Source organism: Pholis gunnellus (genome assembly GCF_910591455.1).
Source record: "Pholis gunnellus genome assembly, chromosome: 7".
NCBI lineage: Eukaryota > Metazoa > Chordata > Actinopteri > Perciformes > Pholidae > Pholis > Pholis gunnellus.
The window spans coordinates 12,148,674-12,166,040 of record NC_136533.1 but is presented as its reverse complement, the minus strand read 5'-3'; the positions used below and the strand labels follow the sequence as shown (position 1 = coordinate 12,166,040).

The window sequence follows — 17,367 nt, the reverse complement described above, 5'->3', positions numbered from 1 at the left end:
GGAACAATCTCTGATGTCCATCGATATTGTAGCTGGGTTACATTTGACATTAGGATACTGATAACAGGATGATAATAAAGAGGAAAAGGGAAGCACACAACTTCATGATGTGAACTGAAGCTACACTAGAGTTACACTGACCAGTTTCTGATGCTTTGCTTACAGTTATGATAAAGAGACTTGTACTGAGTTTCATGACCATTTTGAGTTCTGGTCTGTTAACAGGTGCTCTGTACAGTTCTGGAAAGGCATGTGTCAGAAGACCAAAGGCACAAAAGGCAGATGAGATTAGCCCAAATAACAGGAAACTCTCAATAACTCTACAGAACACATGGTTAACATCAAAGCACTATTTTAAAAAGTTGTACTGAGAAAGAGCCGTTTAGTTTGTGTGACACACCTGATTTTAGATAGAAACGGTACACAAACCAGAGATAAGAGAACAATTGTATTGCATATCAAGACTGCATACATGTTAATGTTTCAATCCGAGCAACAATTCAGTACCTGTTCAGTGGGTTTCAAAATGAGGAAAAAGGAAAGAAATCAAAGCAGATCGGAAGTCTAAAGACAAAGTGTTAAGCTAACTGTGGTCAAAGACTAACTTAATACATTACTAGTGAATGGTAGCATGGATACTGTCCAGACAAAATGAGAAGCACAAATACAGAAGAAGTGGAAAGGCACACAACATAAATTACCTCAAAACTCCAGTGAACACAACATAACAAAGTATGGATTAGTCGCATCACACTAACTCACCCAGAAGGCATCTTTAAACAGTAACGACATCTTGCCAGTGGTTAAAAATAGTCCCTGTTGGAGAATCCACACAACTTTAAGTCACTTTATAATGCCCAGCAGTGTATCAGGCTGTTGCTTGATGCAAGTGAAACGGATCATGACACATTCAGGAAACAGCCCTCTAACGGCAACACTCACTCACTTACTCATTTTTATTTAAATGAGGAAGAGCTGCAACATGTCAGTGTTTAACACAACTGGGCTGATACTCGTGTCGGTTCACTTTTGGCACGTGTCAATTTATTGTCCTTAAAAAGTGGTACAATCATATTACCAGTTATGTGTTATTGCATAAACTACCATTTAACCGTTGAAATTATCCTGAACATAATTTAGCCCCTGCAGATGGCAATGTTTTACGTTTTGGGGAGCTCTGATAGATAGAGTAGTAGTTCATGTTCAGCTAAAGGGAAACAGGAGAATGTTGACATATTTTTGCAGGACATTTGACTTTTTTTTCTCATTTTCCACGTGTTTTCCAGGCAGAGTGGGAACCCTGTGCTGTGTTATGCTGGTGCTGTCACTTATTTTTTCATGTTGTTTTGTCAATGTCATTCAATACTGCAAACGCTTGTTGACGGATAAGATAAACCACAACGTAAATCCCATGACTAATGTCGAAGTAGAAGGTAATAAACAACGTTACATCTTCATGGAAACAAGCGAGAAAACAAGAACATAAAGTATAGTTATAGTTCATCGTGTGATGCATGCAGCTGTCGGCCATAGTCTGTCACTTCACTGTTCATGAATGTTTCTTGATTTTTCAAGACTTCACCCTCTGAGATCTGCCCGTCTCCATCTTGGTCCATTTCCTTGATGAGGTGAAGAGCCTGTTAATGACATGTGAGCAAAACAAGGCAAATAATTCAGTGACATACCAACATAAAAATAAATTATATATATAATCCTCCCAAGCAATATCAATCTACTATGGCAACTAAATCTCCCGCAAGGCCCCGAGATCCTCCTTGCGGCGCTGGCCCCACAGTGGCAGGATCTATGTAGCTGGCTTAAAACTGTATGCCTGTGTTGAGCAACCAGGTTCAACTTTATTTTGAAATGTATTTTTATTGAAATACTTCCGCTAACAACGTTACGATTCGGGCCATTTAGAAGCAAAAAGGAACACAAATACAGTCTTTACTAATTATTATATAACAACGGTTTTCCCTTTTTTGTGTTTGTTTTTCACTTTTTCGTGGCATCTAAGCATCTGCAGAATGCCAACTGACACTGACAAGCGCTTATGCCTAAATGTTAGAATTTGTTTGTTTGTATATGTAGGTGTCAGTAGGTGCCACGAGCTGCTAGTGCCAATATTTGTCAGAGGAGTGACACCACCTGTCACGGGACTGCCACTAGGTGTCAGACGCTGTCTCTCTAAATCTACAAGTTGGATCGGTTGAGTCTTACCTCTTCTCTTGCCGAGCCGTAGCTATTGGGGGCAACCCAGCGGAGCTGCTCGTCTCGATTCAACTTGCCATCCTTATCTTGATCATAGAGGTCTTCAAACCGCACTGTTTCTTCAATCTCCCACTGTGAAGGGGAATCCTCTGGCAACAAAATGAAGTGTCAACACTTGGGATGAAAATTGGGCGTAGCAGAAGAAACTAACAACAAACAGATCCTTCTATGTTTTAAAATAATCAACGTTGTCTTACCCTCACCACGAACATCTCCAATAAATTCATTCAGATTGATGAGTCCATCTTTATCGGTGTCATATTCGTTTAACACATCTTCAATGGCAAAATCCTATTAGGGGGGAAAAAAGGGTAGATTATTAAATTTTAAGATGAAATATGAAGGGCACTCATATAACGCATGATCAGGTTTTGCAGGAGTCTGAGCTCGTCTTACGGCCATGTGATCCACTTCAGACGGGTGGGTGAAGGCAAGAAACTCTGTCACATTAAGCCCGGATGAGCCGTCCACATCAGCAAAGTCAAAGCGTCTCCTCTCCTTCAGGTGGAGCTGATGGGGATATGTGCCAACGTTAGGTTATCACAGATAAATCAGGCTGTGGTTTTAATGGCATTCTTAGCAGGACAATTAAAGTATACCAACGTCTCTGAGGGACTCTTGCTCTGGATCCTCCAGAACAGCGTCATCATCAAAACTTATAAGCTGGTCATAGGAGACCATGTTGTACTCCTCCCATGTTACAACACCATCTTTGTCCGTGTCAAACTCAGAGAACCGCTCCTTTGTGTCGTCCAGAGCATATTTTCTGTAGACGTGCTGAATCCACAGCGTGATCTCCTCTGTCGACAAAAACACAGCAGGCTGAGCGTGACCTCTCATCTTTGCTTTCTTTATAAATGTTGAGAGAGACATCAACTTACCTGCATTTAGCAGATTGTCAGCATTTGTATCAATCCGCTTGACAATTTCCATCATCTTTTTCTTCTGTTCTGCCGGGCTAAGTTTCTTTATCTCCTCTGTGTCCTAGAAGTGCATGAGGTCAGTAGGAGGAAGGGTGAGAAGAGGATGAATGAAGATTAGAAATTGGGCTAAAGAGCAAAAAGAAAATGAGTATATTATGAGTAATATTTACAAACCTCATCTCCCAGCAGGATGTCCAAGTCATGTTCAGGGTTGTGCTGCTGATCATTATAATGCTCTTCATGGAGATGTTTATGAGAGCCGTGTCCAAATCCAAACTGAAGTACCAGCATTACCAACAATGCAGAGGATGCCATCTGTTGAACACAATTATTTAACAGTAAAACAAATGAGTGGATGAATTGAAAACACCACAAAGTGCAATTAGTTCGCAAAGACAGTTCTCTAGTCGCAATGCAACTGTGCGACCTTGTGGTCAGCTGGTGGAAGTTCATACTAAACTGTATGTGCGTGAGCCTCGTCCTGCATGATCATGAAACCGTGGATTTTGGATGAAACCTGCTAAATCTACCAGGAACGCGTGCGTATAAGGTAGAGAGAGAGAAGGGGACAAGGAGGCTGAACGTCTGGTAGAAATACTCGTTATTGTCAACCGTCGTTTTCATTAACTCGACACAATCACCAGCGTTAGCCAAAAATAATAGACAGTTAAAAGACAACGCACACAAGTCAACAATCAAGAAGTAACTGCGAGAAGGCGGACAGATAATGAAAATGGAAGACGCTGTTATGATCGTCAGAGAACTTACATTAGATTTGTTTAAAGTCCTCTGCACAAGTGTTGACGCGAATGTTATTCACCCTAGAGGAGACGTGTACTTCCGGGTACACGTCCCAAAGTAAACGTTGTTGTTATTCTGGTGTATGTCAAACCTGTTTTGGTAATTTAATAGGATTCATTCATTTAGGATGTTGTGCTTACAGTACTGGCAAGACTTACACAAAGATAAATCAAAATGTACAAAAGTTTATCTTTCCAGAATATTTTTCAGCTTTGTGCGGAGGAAAGGGGCAATAGTCTGGATGAATGAGAACATATTTTAAATAACTTTGTCACGTCTGAGTGATAATTTGTGTTAACTTTAGCGTTTACGCAGTTGAGTTCTCTCCAACTAGATGTTAGCAGGCCGAAAAGATGATCCGGGCCTGTTTCACGTTAAGGAGTTATCTGAATGTCATTGTTAAGTTTGTGTACAGATAGGGCCGGACAAAATAAAATGCTGACACTAAGAGTTCGTCTCTGAATTATAATATTTAGTCACTTTTGGGTGTTGGATTGCTAGATATACTCTTTCCTTGGGAAGTTCAAATTTAGAGGAAGGCCTGATTTAATAGGGTTTGAAATCTGCTTTTAATGGTGGTCATAGTTCAGGCACACCTTATACCCTCTGATAATTTGTACCACAAATGTGGCGCACATAAGTAAAAGAGGCTTCACTAATCTTTGTTATTGCTCTACAGTACGAATAAGCAAACTAGTTCCACGACAATTCATGGCATTTTTCTATTGTACAAGAGAGTTAGTTAATCTGTTTATTGATGTATATACAACTAGATCAGAATTAGCTGTAATGTAAGTATATTTCGGCATATGAAGAAATGGTACCTGGTTTCCAGTGGCTCTCACTTAACACACAATAGCAAAAACAATGTACGGGAATATAGACATGCTTCTAAACTGAGCACAACACAGTAATTAAGCAAACATAAGCTATGTACAGTCAAGTAGATGAATTAATAGACACACATATCACACACATATTTTACATCGTCATATCATAGTCATTTTATGTTCTCTGTAATATTGTACACATTTAATATTATATAGGTGGAGGCTTCAAATAAGCCCAGTTGGCTTTTTTTCTCTTCCAGCACTGTGCTATTCATATATCTCTGTTATGTTTGTTTATTTGTATCTTATTGTTTGAATTGTGCAAAATAAATAAACTACAAAAAAACATACAGAGATAAACAAACAACATACTTTAAAGAAAAGGTGTGCTTACAAAGGCTTTTATTTTGAAGGCAGATTTCCTTCTTTTCCGGTCTGTAGATGCTTGACACACACGCGCAATCAAACAAACATCCCGCCCGATCTTCAGTCTACATGGTTGCCATGGTAGGCAGTTTGAAGTCCCGCCCCTTAACCTAAGCTATACTGTACGTGATTGGCTGGCGCGTATGTTGTGTCGCTGTTACAGCGATGTCATTGGATAACCCCATTGTCAGTCAACACGTGAACTTAACAGACTTCCTGCTTTGTTAGGTTGTCCTCTCTGTCATGTTTTTATCTGACATGTTATTCCATCAACTCTGACAACAACACAACCGTGTCCGTAGACTCGTATTTCTCACCGACTAATAAGCGTTGAACATACCGCGTGGTCGATGTCCAAAGACAACCGCCATGATGGAAGACGGCGTGGAGCTGGGCAGCACCGCCTCGGCCCGAGAGCTAGCCAAGGTGGGGACGGGAGGGAGAGGTCTGGTAGCAACAGCTCAGGCTCTTCGCATGGAGGAAGCAAAAGCAAGAATACATCCATAACCGCTCTGAAGGTTCGTAATGGCATCCTAGCTGGTTGCTAACAGCCGAAATATCGCAGCTAATTTAGTCAAGAGCATGACAATCCCAATGCACTGCTAGCTAGCTTGAGCTAGGTGATTTGGATAATTGAGAATGGGTTCACTCAGCTGACGGTCGCAGTAGGAAAGACACATTTTAGAGACATCTGTGTGATGTAGTCAGCCCATGTGGTCTCCTTCCACCAGCATCCACTTGTGCAATTTTAACTAAATGATGATAAATGGCCCTGTGAGATGTGTGAGAACATGCTAATGCATCATGGGATTTGTGTTTACATGTGTGTTGTCTTATCGTCAGTATAACATACATGTGACGACAGGGCAGCACAGGAGTAATTGTGATAAGTCTGTACCAGGTGGCCTTGCTTATCCTGCTGTCCCCGTTTATCCCAACTTTCTCCTGCAGACTTTGTAAGTTTGCATCATTTGTAGACGGTCAAACCATGTGGGCCTGTGTGTTTTGTCCCCCCCAAGCAGCCTATGAATTATTGGATGCCTAGTCCAATCAGATCGAGAGCATCGCCCTGTGAGGCTAATGCCTGGCCAGGCTTGCGTTAGCACACACTGAGCCTGCAGCTATACTCTCATCACTGGCAACACAGGATGGGGGGGCAGAGCAGCAGGCTGGCTGTGTGCACATGACTGCGCAGCGTTGTGAGAGATGAGACACAGAGAGAGAGAGAGAGTGAGCGAGCGAGTGGGGGCTCTGATGCAGAGGAGAGAAGCTGTAAATATAGGAAGCTACATTCAGTGGAGAGCAGAAGAGAGTGGCAAGCAGACAGACAGCAGCGGGCAGAGAGTCGGGCCTAAGAAATGGCTGCTAACTCAGCAGAGCACTGAGGGCTCAGGCTAAGATTACAGGCAAAGTGGACTGGCAGAGCGCTGAGCACTTGTCCCTCTCAATCGCCACTGGGAGAGGAGTTGACACAGCTGGGCAAGTTGCTATAGCAGTTTGGACTAAACAGTAGGAGTCTATTTTTGGTCGTGCTGTCAGATGACGATGTCACTTTGCACAAGTGGCGGGGCTGGTGTGGGGGCACAGGTTGCCTGAAGTGGGCTGCACAAGTATGTCAGGGGTGGATACAGACGAGGAACCTGCTTACAGACTGTACTTCTATTCTGTATGTATCCTCTTATCTTATATGATTTTTTTATCTGTGTTTCTCCTCATGAGCGAGATCTCCCCCACTGTCTTGCTACTTGCATCTGTTGGTAAACCTTCCCTGTCAAAAAGGGAAACCCTACACTTGCCCCTTACTCAGCACAGGCTAGAAAATAAACACTCTCTCTCTGGTGCACGGGGAAGGAGTGCCTTGGCCAGAGAATTAAACAGAAGTTATGCTCCAACAATGTATTTTTCTACAGTGTAGCCCAGAAGACCGCTTGTTTACAGCTGGTTAAGTGGATCAAGAGAATGTTGCTGTTAGCCTATTTTCTTTGGTTTTGGGCCTCAGGCTGCTGCACATAGTTCGCCAGCCATCAGTTGTAAGTAAGTACGGTTTTCCCACAACATTCATCTGTCATGAAACGGCTGCCAAACCCCAGTAACCGCAGAGTAAATATTTACAGGCTGTAGATGGGAGCTGGTGCATTGATGCTGACCTACGTCACTAGTTCCTGCTCCTTTTTAAATTGGCCTGTGTTCTTTGATGTTCCTTTATCTCTTTGCAGTCCCTTTTCTACTTGGCCGAATAAAGCCACTCGACATGTAAAGAATTATGCTCACCAAAAGTAGGTCAGCTGGGTATCTCCCTTCGGGACATTAAATAGTATCAGACCGATACACGCATGCTGTTTCTGCATGTGTAACGCCTAATGAGCCATGCTCGCATTTACTGGCAGTGAATGATGGTCTGCAAAGATTTATCCAAGGATTTATGTTGTCAAATCCTTGGATAAGACATAAACTGTATCTCTCTTCTTTTCAATTGCGAGTGTGTTCCAAGAGGAATGATTTATCTGTGTCTTTGTTGGTAGTGAGAGACAGCCGTTAAAAGAGAGAGAACAGTTTGTTCCGTGACTCATTTTCTATTATGAGGAGAACTGGCTCTCGGTTTTTGTGTTTGCTTTAGGTAACAATGTGTTTCAAGTCTGAAACCACATCTTATAGTTGTCCGACCAACATACAGTTTGCTCAGGACTTTAGTCAACATTAGACTAAAGGATTTATGAGCAGTACAGAGGAGGCTGCTGGGAGTGAAAGATCCAGAACGATCAGCCTCTATCTACAAGCGTTTGTGTAGTTTTGTTACCAGATGGCCAGAAGTCAGAACATTTAAATGTGAGATTTAAAAAGGCAAAATATGCCATATTATAGTAGACTGTTGGGTACACTGTGTACTTTTGTCTTTTGCTATTTCATTTAGAAAATGGAGTTGTTTAACAGATTTGCTCTCTGCATCAATGACTGTTGTGTGACAGACTGTTTGTCAGTGAGACGGGGATGCAGAGAGTTGTTGATGCCACGTTTTCCTCACAGCACGTCTTCATGTTCCAAACTCAAAGGATGTGATGATGAGTGATTTATTTTGGTTCACAGTGTCCGCTTCACTCCGAGATTACAGTCATGTTTACTGATGCATACTCAATGTGTAGGTCAACCATGATGCATGCTGGGCGCACAGCGGGTTCAGAGCTCCCGCCTCCAGCTGTTTCTTGTCACAGTCTGTGCCTTTTAAATGAATGTGTGCACTATTGAGCCTACCTTTGATCCACACACCAGGGCTGGGACAAATTATTGAAACGTCATCGTGCGATACTCTCTTGTGGTGCGACTAGAAGGATTAGGGATTTGATACAGTCATTTTTGATAACCATTAGTACTTTTGATACATTTCTAACATTCTGTTAAACTGATTTAGCAGTTAACGTGTGTTTTTATGTCTGTTTTATGTCTGAATCAGGTGTTTATATGCACACAGTTTGATGTCAGTTATGTTTTGAAATTCATAATGCTTTGAACAAATGCAGAATGCAATCGACCTGCTTGTTTATAAACACATTTCAGCATATTCAGGGCTATAATAACACACTAGAATATACTTTAAGCGCTGTACAAAAATAGAGTGCACGGTGTTAAAACGGAGGTAACCATAGCAACACTAGCTATGCTTCAGGCTGTGTTACTGGTTAGCTCACCGCTGAAACTACTTGGCGACTAGTCCGTCTCTTAATTCATCCCAATGTCCCTACCCTGTCTGTGGCATCTTTAAAAACACGTCATAAGTACGTGTACAGCTGTTTTGTTGTTTTGAGCAAATGTTCCCGATTGCAGGCGTTTGTTGGGGACTATTTTCAGCTGCTGGTGAATATTTGCTTCCAAAAGTATGTGAGATGGCCTCAAAACGCTCCAGTGCCAAGGTTCTCCATGATGGCACGTTGATGTTTATTTAATAGTCTCTTTGAGCACAATGGAGCTCTACAGCACACAGGAATAAGATGCCGTTCAGCAGGCTTTCACTAATGGCTTTAACCTACATGTTGATCTTTTGAGTAGCACCTGACTGATCTGTTTAAACTGACTGCAAACCAAAGATGCATTATTGTGACTGTCGGGGGATCTTGTGTTTGTCATGCAATACGTCATGTTTGTATTACAATTTTAAAGAATTCAGGTATACACAAAACAAAATCTAATAAAATATAAAAACCGCCATCCCATTTCCCCACCCTCTGGTCTCCTATTCATCCTCTCTGTCCATCCCACCTTCCCGTCCACACCTGACTATAGTAATGATGATGGCAAAAGGAAAAAACACACAAAAGTTGAGCGAATCATACACACACCAACACATCTTGATCCACACATTGTTGCATTCCTACATAAAGAGAGCACTATGAGTCATTTCAGTTGGTTATCCCAGCGACAGTACTGAAATACGATATAAATGTACATCTACTCTTTATGATCACATTTCATGACTCGTGTTGTGCTGCTCTACTCTTCCCTCGCAGGCATCTTTTCAGCGCTCCAACAGCCACGACAAGGTGAGGAAGATCGTCGCTGAAGAAGGCCGCGCCGCTCGAAACCTCATCGCCTGGAGTGTTCCTCTGGAGAACAAAGAGGAGGAAGGTTAGTAGCTGCACGCCAGACGCACCTTCTACGAATGCCAATATGCTATTATTCTGCTTTGCAGGTTTCACATTAATGCCACATTAACAGCACAAGTAAATGCAGTATGACATTTGTGTTGTTCAGGTCGTCATTGTGCGGTGGTGAGTGTTGCAGCTTGTGTTTGCTTTAGGTGATTTGATTTCCCGTATCTTTGGGACAGTGGGAGGTGTTCAGTCATTTATTTGGAGTGTTCCAGTGAACTCGATGCTCATTTCTCACCTCAAGGCTAGACTGATGAATGAAGGAGTGTTGAGAATCTCTTAAGTGGGTTAAAGCTCACGCTGACACCTAGTCCCTCGTTATGTCGAAGAGCATACTTTTGGTGGCACAGTTCACTGCTTTGTTATGGTTCACGGTGTAATAGTAACAATATAATATTATGTAGTAGGCTTTGAATTGTTTACACAGTGCTATAATCTTTGAAATGTCAAAGAAAATTAACTGGTAAGATGTTGACAGTATTGTTTCCCGTATTGCATGGTAGTGCCACATCAAATGATCAAAGAAAGCTTCATTTAGACCAGCCTTCACCACAGCAAAACGTATTCTACAGGCTTTTTACAGGATATTGTGAGTTACATTCTCCTTTAAATGTAAATACAAGTCACTGCTGACTGGTAGCTGTGGTAGTTTTTTAAATTATTATTCTGTTCTAAATTCAATTTGTCATAATTTCTAAGTAGACTGCGTGACTTTTAAATCAGACTTCCACAGACTGGAACATATTAATGGACGGCTGTCTTGGCAGCTGGATCCTCACTGAACATTATCTCTAGAAAAGATTGGGTACCCTTATTTTAGCCACCTAAAAATAAGGTCCAACCATAAAAACAGTTTAAATGAACGCCACATTTAGAATATTTTCTACCGCCTGACCTGATCATCTCACCTGAATGTTGAATGTTACCTTCATCGCGATCATTTGAGATTGTTTATTTCATCCGTTACTATACGCAGTACACGCCTACTTTTTCTCCTCCCCCGTAGCAAAGTCCAAAAGCAACTCCAGTGTCAGCTCCAAGGCCCAGAGGATCAACTCTGCTCAACAGAGGAACAAGAAACAGGTTCGTGTTTTACCTTCTTCCACTAGAGGGCACAATTCACCAAGCTAAGTGTTGGCCCAGTCCCAATGTACCTTAAGGCCTTAATTAAGCCCTGAACCCTCAGGGACTCACTGCACAGTTGACAAAGAAAAGGAGCAAAAGGAGACCAATCCTAGTCTGCAATTGTATTGTGTTACGTGCCTGAATATTCCTTTGCTGCACCCAACAAAAATCCATCTCAAGTCAGATCTCCTAATTTCATTTTAGGTGTTGTTGCGAAATTTGTAAAAAGACATGCGTTAGATTGCAACAGGAGGATGTTATAAGCCTGGACATTATATATTGGTGTGACAAACTGATGCCTCCCTGGACTAGTGAAATGTTATTTAAGCTTATGTAATTTCTTTTTCTTTTAGTCCCTTAAATGTATTGATGCTTTTTATTTTAATATTTAATACTTCCTGAAACCACTGGGATACTGTGTGGAGCCAACATTGCCACAAGGGGGTTCAAACCTCCTTATTTCCCTCATGCTGTACATGCATGGTTGGTAATATAAGTTATATAAAAGCTGAACCTCATGTCCCAACCAACAGGAAAAAAGTAATGTGGTTGCGATATAAAAGCAACTAAAGACTTGCACGACACTGCGATGAGTTTGTCATTGTTACCGTAACGTCTGGTCCACACTTTGTCTCCCCAGAATGCTGGAGTCGAAAATAAAGGCACGGCTGGTGCCTTGTTGGACAAGGGGCCGGAGAAGAGCCCCACCAAAGCCAGACAGCCCCGCAAGGTGGACCTGCGAGCGCGCTACTGGGCTTTCCTCTTCGACAACCTGCGTCGAGCTGTGGACGAGATTTACGTCACCTGTGAATCCGATCAGAGTGTCGTAGAATGCAAGGTTAGTCCGCTTTGAGGAGAGACAAAAAACGCTGGCAGGTAGAAATGCAAATTCTAGTGTCAGGATGAGTGGGCTCATGATCTGTGGAGCCTGAAAGGTGTTGGGATTTCTGAACACTAGAGGGAGACTTTGAGATCATAACAAAACATCTCCCTCACAGCTCACATTCCTCTTGATTTCTGCTTTACGTCAGAGGGGCTCTCTGAAGGCTCGCTGCTGAAAGAATCATCACAGGACTCTCTCTTGGGCCCGACTGAGTATTGATGACGGACTGTAAACAACATTGCACATGCACTGTGTTTGTCGTCAGGCATTTGCTGAAATGGGGCTTGGCCATTGGTCAACATGTTGCACATCCAATCAACAGCATTAGTCTCCTTTCTGTGGATCGGTGTGTTTGTTTTGGTGCATTCTGTGATGTTGCTCCAGGGCGTGTTGCTTTGATACTGATGGTCCTGTGTTCTATTGATTCTTCTGCCACGCTGCATTACGCCGACCAAGGTTCTGGTGACGTTCTGCGGTCAGTACCGGAGCCCAGTTCCCTGCGGTGCGGTTGGCTTGCTGTCAGTGCCACAGTGCAGCTCCCTGTGGTGTGATCAGGATGTTGCCAGTTGGCCTGTGTCAGACATCTGGCTGTTGGGTGCTTTTTTTTTTTCTTCCCCCCTCACACCACTGTATCTCTCTCCACCCTAATGCTGTCTAATGGCCATGACGCTGGGTGCTGTTCATAAGCCTCTATCCCACCCAGCTCGGCCTTAATGGACACTGATAGATGATGGAGTCATCTGGAGGGGAAGCAGAGTGCTCTGATTGCCCCCAGCCACAAACCCCCAGTGTAGCCGTGGGCAATCTGCATCGTGTGCTCTCACACAAATTGCTAACAACTTTCCACCCGCAAACTTATGGACATAAACATAACCATTGTCAGGAAGTGATGCCTAATTCTCCATTAAGGCTATATTTTGTTTCTGTAAAGCTTTGTGTAATTTTGCATGAGAACCTCAGTGCTGATGCAATATGTTTTCACACAGAATGATTCATATATGCTTATTAATAATGCCCAGCCCTCTTTAACCCAAGCCCCCAGGCCTAATCAGTTCCTATCAACTGTTCCTTCATCCCGTCTCTGATTTATTAGACGGATCACACAGACCCGGCTGGAGAGGTACTTGGCATTCCTGTTCCCTTGGAGGCAAATTAATTAATTGAATTATTTTTTAATTTATACAACTGTTTTAAGTAGACCGAAATAGGCTATTCTGGTCTTGAATGGTTTGACTTAAAAAATGAAACAATCAGAACTGTGAATAATTTACCAGCGGTCAGTCTGAACTAGGCTCTACCTGCTTCTGCATGTGGACCACGAGCTTTTACTGCCCATCCTATTTTATGGCAATGCCTCTGGAAGGTTAAACATTTTGTCATTCCTCGTGAAATGTTATGCGAGGGTTGTATTTAGGTAAGTGTGCCTGTTAACATGCTGAAAGCCACTTTACGGTGCCTTCACTCATTGTTGCTTTATCTGTCAGAGGAGCAGCAAACCTCTCTCCATCTCGGCCTTCATTACCAAATGAACACCGCGCCATGGTGGTGGTCTTCGCCTGTTAACCAGCTCTAATCAGCAGACCTGCTGCTGGACACATCTTTCACTGGCCTGACTTGTCTATTAACTAAAAGCACTGTGGAGCTTTACTCTCAATTACCACTCCCTTCACGCTCCCCATCAATCAGCTGTGTTCGTTTCATTAGAGCTCTGGGAAAAAGCTCCACGCGGCCCTCCAACCAACACTGAGTCACTGCCAGTGCAGATGAAAGGCCTTTTCTAGAAGGAGTTTGCCTTCTCGCATGTTTCTCAAACTTCTCAATCAAGCGTTTGTCTGTTTTTTATTTGATTAGCACACACGTAAGAGTTCTTAAAATCCAGATAGTGAAAAATAATAAGAAATCAACAGGAGACGTCAAGAAGCCACAGACTTTTTAATGTTTGGTTGCTGCATTTTATAGACACTGAAATGGTAATTGTCTTGGTTTATGAAACAAAATTGACTTTGCCTTTTGACATTAATGTTGTCCAACAAATCTGCTGCACGTATGTCAACCTCCCTTTCAAATGGTTTGTGCATTGCACCGTCTCTTCATGTTTGTGTTTGTAATCATTCTCCCTCCTGTTGTGACTGCTGTCTCTAGGAGGTGTTGATGATGTTGGACAACTACGTACGGGACTTCAAAGCTCTCATAGACTGGATCCAGCTCCAGGAGAAGTTGGAGAAAACAGATGCCCAGAACAGGTGATCTTCCCTTTTCTTTATCTCTCACTCTGTCACCTCCCGTTTTCGATCGCTCCCTGAGGTGAAACTGGATGTGCCGGCGTTCTGGTCCCTGGCTTTGAGTCGCAAACAGAACGGATCAATAGCCTTGGCTTTAATTCCAAGAGATCCATGAGTTTATTGGCTTCTCTTTAACACAGTAACCACTGCAACCGTAAATTGATTAAGAAATGAAATTCCCAGTGCTGCCTCCCCAATTTGTTCATTTACGGCGTACCGTTAATCAATAAGACATCCTGAAACTTATACATGCTCCATTTATTGTGTAAATTGCTGCAAGTAAATCAGCCATTTAACTGATTTGCCAAAGTGTGAGCCAAGTCTGTGCGACTAGGAATCGTGATTAGTGTTGGTTATGTAATGTTTGCCACTTTTGCTTCAGGCCCACGTCGTTAGCCTGGGAGGTGCGTAAGATGTCTCCAGGACGTCATGTGATGCCGAGCTCCTCAGCGGACAGAATGGTTCCTTCTCCAGGTGCACGTCGCGCCCTCACCTTTGGGTAAGCTCTCTTACTGTATTTCACCAAACCCCATTAGGCATTTGATCCATTTAAAGATCAACATGTTATTTGATTAAAATGATCTCCTAAGGCATTCTGCTATTAACCAATCAATATTTTAAATGTTTTTAAAGGGGTTAGAAGATGCAGACTACGTTATCTTACAATACAGCCATTGATTCTTGACGGTGAAGCATTTGTTTAATGCAATTTGTCGAGTCTCTCACTCTTTGGCCGTAGAATCAGTGGAAGGTGTAGATGAAAGCGTCAGTTAAAGACTGCTGAAGCATCGGTTCAATATGTGCACTCCTCTGTAATCGGATGCTGCAGGAAATGGATATTGATCATAACGGAGGCCTGTTGTCCACTACAGTCCCGTGCTGCCTCAGAGTGGAGAGTGCTGGGGTGTTAGACAGACGCTGTCTTCAGACGGCTGAAGCCTCTCAGACAGACTGCTGTAATATAATTGAAAATCAAACCTTCAGACAGTGAAGGCTTCATTGTCAGGTTCACATTTGTTTGTTCGTGTGTGTGTGTGTGTGTGTGTGTGTGTGTGTGTGTGTGTGTGTGTGTGTGTGTGTGTGTGTGTGTGTGTGTGTGTGTGTGTGTGTGTGTGTGTGTGTGTGTGTGTGTGTGTGTGTGTGTGTGTGTGTGTGTGTGTGTGTGTTTCAGTGGTCCCCCACCTACTCTGGCTGCAGCCCGGCTTTCCCACACAGGCCCCAGCTGGGCGGACCGAGTGAAGTGCACTCAGTCCGTCCCGAGCTCCAGTCAACAAACCACCGCCCCTATAGAGAAACTGGGTAAGAATTCTCCTCTGCACAGACCCAGAATGCACTTTAAGAGAATGGAGAGCGCAGTAACGCGTCTTGTTATCCTTGACTGACACGAGGTACTCTCGTGTTTCCCAGGTAAAAAGGATGCCGAGGGCTGGGAGACGGTCCAGCGAGGACGTACTGCCAAGCCCCGCTCTGCCGCCATAGTTGTCAAGGTCAGCCCCCTCTTGGTTGATGTCCCCCCAAAGCAGGACAGCATCAAGTGTAACCAGTCACATCTGCCACTAAATGAGGAGCAACAACTCCATCCTGTGTGTCCCTCGGACGAGGACACGACCCAGAAGGACGCTGAGCAGCCGGGCCTCGTGGAGCCCGACCCCCTGGAGGAAGCTGGATGTCCAGAGAACGGGAACACGATGGAGGTACTGAGGTTCAGTACCTTGTGACGTCTTTCTCCCAGAGCAGTCCCTTGATATCAATTATTCACAAGGAGCAGAGTAACACTAGACTATTTTATCAGCCACATTTGTTTTTGTTTTGGCCTCCTTGGTATTCGTAGACAGACCGTCCAGACAGGCATATCAACTTTAAGGCGATTGATTGTACGCTGACATTTCAGAGGCAGAAAACCCATTTTCACTATCATGAAATAAATACTCTGTCGATGCCTCACGACACACATGGTAAGAGTGTGTTACAGCCATCGGTTGATTTTTAAATACTTTGCATACATACATGGTCATTATTTCCAATCTATCCGTTTATTTACATCATGATTGGATATTTAGGGCATGTCAGTACCAGCTTTCCTGCATGATTTGTGTTTTCAGCTATGTGTTGAGTATTGATTGGTTTAATATTTTTTATTAAGTTTTTTTTATTTTATTGCTGTCATGAATTGCTTGAATTCTGCATGTCTTTAATTGAGTGTGCGTGTGTTTGTGTGTGACTGTCGGTGCAGCCCCCAGCAGAGAGTGTAGAAGACTCGGGGCAGTGTGTCGACGCACCCTGTGAAGACGCGCCTCCCCCCATACCAGCTCCTACCCCTTCCCAAGCCCCAGAGCCCCCCCCATCCTCACCAACAGACATTACCTTGTCAGTCCCGGTCCTCCCTGCTCCGGCCCTCTCAACATCCCCAGACCTTCCCCAGACGGATGGGCTTGGTGCTCTGTTGGCCTTTGGGGACAGTGTGGCTGAGGGTGGCGTGTCGCAGGGCATGGCCACATCTGCTCCAGGACAGGCTGAGACTCCTGAGACAGCTGTGAAACTGGAGAGTGTGTTGGACCCCACAGAGCTTTCTACTGTGAGTGCTGAGAGATGGGAGGAGGGGAGGGAGGGGGGGGGGGGGGGGATCCCCAAGGGTACTTCACCGCCAAAACAAAGTCAATCTAAAGAAACCTCCAGTCCCAATGTGCAGGAAAGACTGCATAGCTCTGTGTAGTGTTGTTATAGCGCCTCTCACTGTGAAGAATAGCTGTGAGCAGATGACTTTTGTACTTGAGCATGTGGCCTAAATCTAATCTCTCAACTTGTTTTAGTTATTTTGGCCAAAATACCAAATTCTGTGTAAAAAAAAAAAGAATGCTGCGGAACCCAGACTGATTTTCCAGTTTGTATTCAACCCAGCGTCTGATCTGAGGCAAGCATTGTCCACCTGCATCAGGTGTTGTCACTGTTATTAAGCATCATGGAGTGTGTAAACAAAGAGCTCCGTATACTTAATCATGGACGACTACACCTTTAAATGGGATACTGTCGGATTTTGACAGTTTGTGAATTGAACTGAAATCTGCCGTGAAGGCTATTTGGCCTCAAATTTAACACCAGTCTCGTCTTTGACCTTGTCCAGGCAATACCTGTGTGCTTAAGCTTTAAATCCAGAACTTTTAAACCTTCCCATGCATACCTCCATAT

General features: G+C 43.4%; 2 protein-coding genes across 3 annotated transcripts in view; one reads left to right on the top strand and one right to left on the bottom strand.

Moving 5' to 3' along the window:
• Positions 1–435: 435 nt before the first annotated feature.
• On the bottom strand, positions 436–4,029 carry rcn2 (reticulocalbin 2). Its single transcript, XM_079162752.1, has 8 exons — positions 3,963–4,029; positions 3,369–3,509; positions 3,153–3,255; positions 2,875–3,071; positions 2,668–2,781; positions 2,469–2,562; positions 2,221–2,360; positions 436–1,637 (listed from the first exon to the last, which is right to left on the bottom strand). Exons 2-8 carry the CDS (start codon positions 3,507–3,509, stop codon positions 1,494–1,496), a joined length of 933 nt encoding a protein of 310 aa, XP_079018878.1. The 5' UTR covers positions 3,963–4,029; the 3' UTR covers positions 436–1,493.
• A 1,505-nt stretch (positions 4,030–5,534) lies between these two features.
• Positions 5,535–17,367, top strand: part of scaper (S-phase cyclin A-associated protein in the ER) — a 54,010-nt gene continuing 42,177 nt past the window's right edge. Inside the window, exons 1-9 of one of the 2 annotated variants that reach the window (XM_079162696.1) lie at positions 5,535–5,769; positions 9,751–9,868; positions 10,898–10,974; positions 11,657–11,854; positions 14,042–14,142; positions 14,564–14,680; positions 15,353–15,480; positions 15,589–15,875; positions 16,415–16,756. In XM_079162696.1, coding sequence (XP_079018822.1) covers positions 5,602–5,769; positions 9,751–9,868; positions 10,898–10,974; positions 11,657–11,854; positions 14,042–14,142; positions 14,564–14,680; positions 15,353–15,480; positions 15,589–15,875; positions 16,415–16,756 — 1,536 coding nt within the window. In that variant the 5' untranslated portion in view covers positions 5,535–5,601. Of the gene's footprint in view, positions 5,770–6,591; positions 6,918–9,750; positions 9,869–10,897; positions 10,975–11,656; positions 11,855–14,041; positions 14,143–14,563; positions 14,681–15,352; positions 15,481–15,588; positions 15,876–16,414; positions 16,757–17,367 lie in introns of those variants that run through there. The other variant, XM_079162697.1, reaches the window with a different exon arrangement.

What these genes read in the sequence shown, in the direction of transcription:
- rcn2 (XM_079162752.1), bottom strand. Translation starts at nt 3,509, where the DNA reads ATGGCATCCTCTGCATTGTTGGTAATGCTGGTACTTCAGTTTGGATTT. An exon ending in ACATCCTGCTGGGAGATGAG is followed by an intron (nt 3,256 to 3,368) that starts GTTTGTAAATAT and finishes ATGCACTTCTAG; the next exon opens with GACACAGAGGAGATAAAGAA. An exon ending in ACGGCTCGGCAAGAGAAGAG is followed by an intron (nt 1,638 to 2,220) that starts GTAAGACTCAAC and finishes TGTCATTAACAG; the next exon opens with GCTCTTCACCTCATCAAGGA.